This window comes from Diuraphis noxia, unplaced genomic scaffold, assembly GCF_037042655.1.
Source record: "Diuraphis noxia isolate RWA-SAM2 unplaced genomic scaffold, SU_Dnox_SAM2 contig0001, whole genome shotgun sequence".
NCBI lineage: Eukaryota > Metazoa > Arthropoda > Insecta > Hemiptera > Aphididae > Diuraphis > Diuraphis noxia.
This window is the reverse complement of record NW_028301711.1, coordinates 73991472-74000020: the sequence shown is the minus strand read 5'-3', so window position 1 is coordinate 74000020 and position 8549 is coordinate 73991472. Positions and strand designations below refer to the sequence as shown.

Sequence of the window (8549 nt, the reverse complement as noted above, 5' to 3'; positions counted from 1 at the left end):
GGCTACTCAACGAGTAATCATTAAACAAAACCAAGCTAGGGAATTAAACGTTGAACGTTCCCGCCGATTGGCTAAACAAATACAAAATACGCGATCAATGATGAATAGAACCCGCAGGTTGTTATGCGCCGGCGGAACTCCTATAAGTCTGGCGGCTAGTTACGACGACTCGCGCCGGTACGGGAATAAGGTGACAATAATAATATGATAATTATATGGTTTGATGACTAATTATTAATAAAATCAACAATGAACCGTTTACGGTACAATGCAATAATCAAATAAATCAATAATACAAGTGTGTGACGAAGACCTCTCTAGATTATCACAGATTATATAAAATATTATAAATATATTTTATATAATCTGTGTCTCTATCATCAGTCAACGAATAATAATAATTATAGGTACCTACTAATACTTTATCCTTTGGATAAATACACGTATATAAAATAAATACAGCAACAACAATACCAAAATCACGACGGCGGTGGCTGATCAGAGATAACAATACGTTGGAACAACTGTTAACAACCACGATGACGGCGGCGATCGCAATTAGCCAATTAATAAATTTATTTGACAGACACGTAGGAATGTAGGATAGCTATAGGACGTCGGTACTCGGTCGGCGGCAGCAATGCGTTATTAATATAAATAATTACATATATATAACACTTATATGAGCCGTGTACGCACGCGGTATTAACCAAACGGTGAACTCGTATTCGTGCTAAGATTGAACACAAACGATATTCGATCACAACGTAACTTCACCGAAATTATATGTGCATAATCGCAAAAGAAAAGCGATGTGCGACAGAGCCAAATGGTCGATATACACACACGGGTACGGGCCGCTGTCGCAGCGACACCGTCGAACGCAGACAGGATGGCGCTTGGCTTGGCTCGGAACAGACAACCAAGCTGTTCAAATGCATGTGTACGGAGAGAGATTAGGTTGAAAGTTCTAGAATCTTGATCGCGCACACCAGTTTTAGAAACCAGATATGAGGAAAAATAAAGAGGTGGGGGTTTGAAAATAGGTCATACAATTTCTTAGATTCTACCTTTACTTATAACCTTGACTATACTGTGTTAATTGATGTTGATATAAGTAGAATGGATAAAATATGCAACTAATACCAAACGAAGAAATGTTCCGCTGATGGACTATGTTGTAGTGGTGGAAAAGTAGTTACTTCTAAAATTCCCTAACCATTCGGCAATCCACCGGAAGTTTTGAACAGCGAAACGTTCTGCTAAAATATCGAGTTTTTGTGAATTTATTAATCCGTGAGAATTAGTCACGTGAAGTTTTTGACATAACTAGCCGAGTATTAAACAACGAATTAAATATAAATTTTGAATCATATAGAGTTGGTATTTTTAACGGGCAACGAAATGGACGGGGATCAGCTAGTATAAATATAATTAATTAATGATCATAGTTATTTTATTCTTTATTTGTATTCTGTATACTAAATGTACCTAGTCTTGTAGATATGTTCAACATTTTTAACAAGCAATACCTTATTCAATAGTTATATCATCAGCTCAATAAAATAATAATTAATTAATTAATTTTCGAAAAGCTTTAGTACGCATAGTTCCCCGTGTTCGACCGGCGCAACTGATATAATATGTTATTAGGTCCGTGTTGTGTGGTAAGATTTGTTTAGTTTGAAAATGATTCATGAATGATGTGTCAATTAAAATATACAGTTGTGGTGTTCTGTTTGTATAACTGGTATTCCACATGCAAATTTTTTTTTTAATTTCTTTAATGCGAAAACTAAGTTTTCGGTTTCTACCATGTATGTTTGTAATCATGACCTGGTGGGTTTAATTTTATGGCAATGATTATGGAAGCTGGTCCTTCGTAGACACATCGAAGTCAATTCTGTCACAACTTTGCGATATTTGATCATTGGGCCAAATGACTTGATACCAAATGACACTGGTATTTAGTGCATGTTATTGCGAACATCATATAATACTATCGGGGGTCTATTATGGTTAGGTTAACCTAACCAGAAAAGTTAGGATGCTCCCGTTTATACCCCACTTTTGAATAATAAGGAGGACTCTGTTGCGCCACACCATGTCATAGGCTTTCTCAAGATCTAGTGCTATAAGTATAAGATGTTGTTTAGTATTCATTGCATTGCAGATATCCGTGTGTAGCAGGGAGACTGGAACCGTACCGAAAAGAACCGGTTTTGGAACCGGAACCCTTTGAATATTTGGAACCGAAACCTCACTGAAACCCTAATTTCGATAAAATTAAAAACCCGAACTCTCACCGGAACCCTTATTTAAATTATTTTAAAAACCGTAACTTTACCGGTACCGATACTTTTAAGTAAAGGTTCTTAAGATTAATTTCGGTTTTGTAATAATTTCATTATTTTTATTTTTCATCAATAAATAGGTAATAAGAATTATGAACTAAACAAATATCTATGTAGATATATTATGATTATTATTATTACGAGGATTAATAATATTCAAAAATAATCATTCAAGTATTTATACAGAATTCAGATGTCTGAGACGTAAAGTATAAATATTTCTATGTAACAACTGATAATGTAAATAGAAATTTCCAACAAAAATAAGTCATTATGTAATACCTACTCAATAGTCTCAATATACACAAATAGGTCTTCCAGACTTCTAGTTACCACAATAATAAGAAATTCATAAAATATGTTTATAAATAACTAGGCATGTTATGATTGTGGATAATGTTTATATTATATATTTATATCGTATTATTTATATCTTTATCTGACGTACAGCACGCCTAAAAGCGGTAAATGTGTTTTTGTCAATATTCATAGTGTCTTAGTGTTTACTGGACTAGTTCACTAGTTTTTAGTGTCTTGTGTTTTGATATAATTTATAATTTGATGCACAAGGATTCGAATTTAAACTTTTTATTTAAACTTTACGTTTTATTAAAAGTGATTATGGGTCGTCCTAATTCCTCAATAATACATTCGTATTATAAATATGATTGTAATTTACGTGAGTCGTCGTGTAAGCATTGTACTTGCAAAATTAAAGTAAGTAAATTTTCAACAAATATTAAGAATATTATCTACCTATTTAAAATTTAAGATTTCAACTCTCTATTTAATATTTAGTTTGAGTATACTATACTATTTTAAGTCCAGGGCTTGGATCTTATAGCACTAAAAATTACTTAAATATACGCTATAATATTTCCTTTAAAACCTTAAAATAAGCGCTATTATATGCTCTAAAATCACGAAAAAGAAAATTTATTCTGTTCACAAATTAAAAAACTTATATCCTATACAATATACAAATGTATGTATATATAAAAAAAAAAAAATTGTAAATAATAAAAAAATTATATTATACATTTTTTTTTAAATATTAATATTAATTGAATTTGTTGATTCATCTAACTATTAAATAAAAACTGAATATGGCAACTATTCAAAATTTTCTGTAACTAATAATAGGTACTATTCAAGTAATTATTATTTACCTATTTATTAAATAATAATATGCTAAATTATTTTATTTGAGTTATCTACACTGAATGACCAACTGCTAATTAAGATAAATAACAAACGTTTTCTATTTTCCATAGTTTTATACCATATAATATAAATTAGATTCATGAAAATACGACATTAAAGTCAGTTAGTTAAATTAGCCGAAAATGACACCAAAACTTAAAAAATAGCACTAGAAGGTAAAAATTCATTATATATGCAAAAAATAGCAAAATCAAATTTCATATTTGGAGTCTCTGATGCAAAAAACAAATTTATAGCTTACTCTGCTATTTTTATCTGTATCCAATAAAAATTAGCAAATGCTATAAAATCTGAGCCCTGATTATTACGTATTTACATAATTTATTATAATTGGTACCTAGGTAAGTTATTATTAAAAAAATAGTATGAAATGTGAATAGGTACCTACTGTTAGTTGAGTGTATGGAAAAATTGTATTGTATCACCCTCTGTGTTTAATTTGATTTTCAACATGTATGAAGAAATATATTTAATACACAATATTTATTGTTTAAACTTAAATCAATAACAAACACGAGGACAACCATATTTTATTAAAGATAAAATTCATATCAAATATCATAAAAATCTTAGATTTATTTTTGTGTAATAACATAATAACATAGTATAACCTCTAGTATATATAAATAATTTTTTTAATTTAAAATGTTTTTAAGTAACTATTATTTATTTAAATTAATTTTCTTCATTACACGTCGAGTATCTATATACTTCTTAACTATTTTTTAAATTTTTGTGATGATTGAGGATTATAAATAAAAATGAATCATCAATATAAGTATTAATCTTTAATTTTTTTTTTTGCATACATTTATTGTTTGAAGATTTATAGGTATTTACTAAGAAATAGTATATTTTCATTTTTATTTTTGAATTTTATGGTTAAACATTTTTATTTGTCATTATCTTATTATTTTTAATTTTTACTCATGTATTATAAATTTATAATTTATAATTTTTTTTTTTTTTTATATATTATTATTATTATTATTATTTATTATTGATAATAATAAAAATTAGTTGATATTCTAATAATAGTCAACCTAAACAAAATTTTTGACTGCCTCAAATTAAAGTCTTATTTGTATTTTGTATAGGGTAATCATGGTACAAATTTAAAAAAACATCTTGCAAGCTTTCATAATGAACTGTATGAAGAGTTTCTGTTAAAAGAATCTAGAAAAGATAAAAAAACAGTTGGTGTTTCGAAGATCAAAGCTCAGCAACAATTATTTAATTTTAAAGATTCAAAATATGTTAAAGTTAACTTAAGTGAAAAATCAATTATTGATGCTTGTGTTGATCTCGTTACCATTAATGGAGGGCCATTCAGCATGTTGAACGATTCGGGATTTCGTAGAATACTCGATCCAGTTTTAAATGGTTTTCAGAAGAAACTGAAAATTAACTCAGACTCCATTAAGTAAAAATATTGTTTTTTTTTTATCCTAACTAAATTTAGCACGTTGTGTAATAATTAATAGTATATCATTTTTTCTTCTAGAAAACATGTACACGAAGAGTCACTTCTTATTAAAAAAGATATGATAACTGAAGCTAGTTCTAGACTTATTTCTCTCAAATTAGATGCAGTTACTCGACTAAATAGGTCATTTTTAGGAGTGAATATGCAATATATAGTGGATGATTCTATTCAACTCAGAACACTGGGATTAATAGAATTAACTGAATCGCATACCGGTGAATAATAATAACTTTAAGATAAATTTTTGTTAATTTACATTTTATGTTACCTATTCATGCTTCCACTTATAGGTACTTATTTAAAAGAAGCAATTTTAAATTTATTAAAAAAGTTTAAAATTGAACCAAAGCAATTGTATACAATTACATCTGACAATGGTGCAAACATGCTTAAAGCGATAAATTTAGTTGAAAAAGATATATCAAAAACTAATGAATATCATAATACTGGTGAATGTAATGATATTTTTAATGATGTAGCTGAAATACACTCAAATTTATCAAGTTCAGATGATGAATGTGTAGTGATAGGTAAATGATCATTTTTTTCCATAAACTATTATTTTTGATTAAATAATATTGAAGTTAAATTTACATTTTATGAGTTAAGACAAAGACATAAGTTTAGCTATTATACATACATACCTACATTAATGTAGATTTGTAATAGTTCCTGTAACTCATCTATAATTAAAATTGTATTCTTTTTTGTAATACCTAGTGAAACTGGTGCAGATCATTCTATAATTGATGACATACAAATTGAAAATTTATTAAATGAAGATATTGAATGTGTCGATTCAACATATGAACAAACAGAACAAATCCTAAATGAAATTCAATTACAAAATTTAGGAGGTGGTTCAATTTTTACAGGTAATTTTATTACAATTTTTTGGTTTAGTGATTTATTATGATAAACAATAAAAATAGGTAATAATATAACCATAAATTCTTTTAATAATAATTAATTGAAGATTAATTAAATTTAAATTTATTACAGGTATTTGTTGTGTAGCGCATACTCTACAACTAGCAGTTATAGACAGCTTAAAAGATAATGGTGTGGATAAATTATTAAATAAAGTTCTAACATTAATTCGGAAACTGCGTAATCAAACCTTCATATATTTGATAAAAAAAGAAAAACTTAAATTACCAATTCTAGACTGTTTGACTTGTTGGCATTCAACATATGATATGATAGAGAGGATACAATATTTAAAAGAATTTATACAAATTATGGTTGCAAATGACCCCAAATTAAAAAAAATTAGTTTGAATAATTTTGATTGGCAGCAAGTTGAAATTCTTGCAAAAACTTTATTACCAGCCAAAATTTGTACCAAAAAACTTCAAAGTGAACAATTGACTTTGTCAGATTTTTATGGCGCATGGATTTCGTGCAAAATTGAAACACGGTTACTGAGAATCCATTTTCTAATAAATTAGTAAAATGTATGGAAAACAGGGAACAATTTATTATGAATAACAAAGTGTTGTTAGCAGCAATATTTCTTGATCCCCGTTTCAAAGTAACATTAAATGAAGTACAGTATAATTTAGCTATTAATCATTTAATTTCTATTTGGGTTTATTTAAAGGATAATAAAATAAACACAAAACATAATCAAGAAAGTATGGAAGACCAAATGCCTGAAAGTGATAATCCTGATTTTAATCAAAATCCTGACCCTATCGGACAACTTTTGCAAGAAAAAGAAAGCATTGAAGTATCTTCTTCAAGTCAAAATACTACTTCAATAATTATTGAAAATGTACTTAAAACATATTATTTAAATCAAAAAAGATTGGATCATAAAATCAACATATTACAATTTTGGAAGTCAATGGAAAGCACATACCCAGAATTGTATATACTTTCCAAAATAGTGTTTGCTGTTCCTTCTACTCAAGTCAGTGTTGAGCGGTTATTTTCTGGACTTAAGTTTATTTTATCTCCTTACAGGAGTAATATAACATCGATAAACTTAGAAAATCAATTGATAGTTCGTACAAATAGATTGTTTGAGAAGAAAATTATATCAAAAGAGTAAGATTTTGCTACCTATGTATCTTACATTTTTATAATTTTAATTTATTTTTTTTTAAATTATTATTTGTTATTTGTTATGTTATGTATAAGTTGCATAAAATTTTAAATTATAAAGGATTTTTTTTTTCATTTTAAAATTTAAATACTTTTATTGTTATTTATTAATTATGGCGTTAAAGTTAACCTTTTTATTAAATATTCAAATGTCTTTTGTTTTGTTATAATAATTACTATTAAATTGATTTTATGGATGAGTCACCATTAAATATTAATAGAATTTCAATTGTTTGTATTATTATTAAGATGTATCCATACATTTTTTAAATTTTTAATATTCACATAGGTATCACAGATTATTTTAATGTAAAGATTTATAATTATTATTTATCTAAGACTATGAGGTTAAGTACTGATTTATTAAAATCATGTGAAAGTGGAACAGACTTTTTAATCAAATATCTACTGGAATCCTCAACTGCAGAGCTCTGGCTTAAGAAAATATAATATGTGTTAATAATAAAAAAAAAGTTGGTGATATTTTAAAATTTTAAACACTGAATCAGGATGTAATAGTTGGTAATTACTAATTAGTAAGTGATACATTGCAATCAAATTATAAACTAGGTATAAAAATTTAAAAATAAAAATAAAACAAAAATGGTTATGCTAATTAAGTGATAGTGGTGAGTATTTTTTTTACTTATTTAGTCTTTTTCTTAGTTCTAAGCATTTGGTAGGATGTCAGGGTGAGGTTATTGACCTGTCATAATTGTTAATTGAGTATTGAAACTGAAACTACTTATATATGAAATGGAACTAAATTTTTTTAAGTATAAAACCTAAACAGGAAACGTAATTTTAATTTTATAAGAACCGAAACCTAAATATAAAAACCTAAAAGGAACCGAAACCGAAATTATGATTTTTTTTAAAACCGAAATTTTAGTTTTTTTTAAAACCGAAAAAAAACCGAAACCGAAATTTTAGTTTTACTAGGAACCTCACCGGAACCGGAACCGTAAAAATCATCAAGGTTCCAGTCCCTGGTGTGTAGACATGAGACTCATGAGAGGTGATCTATGGTTAAATGATTTCGCCTAAAGCCACATTGGTTGCTGGTGTTATGAACCCCTGGCTATATTAGTTAGTATATATTATATTATAATAGTAGATAATAATATTGTAAGACGGTGACTGTCCAGAAGGATGGCATCGTCAGCAATTCCAGGCAAGCGCTGGCTATAGTCACGGCTCGTATAGCAAGCCGTGGCAGTTGGATTCTAGAGTAGTAAGACAGAACATTGTTATTCTCGCCAGGACCTTATTTATTGTCAGACCATTTAATTCGTAATATTAACTCAGTTATTGTAATTGTAAGTTTTCTTTTCGAGTTTTAAATATAGAAAGTAATATTTAGTTCGGAAGTGTTC

The 8549-nt window shown here is 27.8% G+C and overlaps 1 protein-coding gene across 1 annotated transcript; it reads left to right on the top strand.

The window, feature by feature from the left end:
• Positions 1–6532: 6532 nt before the first annotated feature.
• LOC149061648 (uncharacterized) lies at positions 6533–7120 on the top strand. Its single transcript, XM_089217294.1, has one exon. It carries the CDS (start codon positions 6548–6550, stop codon positions 7118–7120), a length of 573 nt encoding a protein of 190 aa, XP_089073420.1. The 5' UTR covers positions 6533–6547.
• Positions 7121–8549: the final 1429 nt, after the last annotated feature.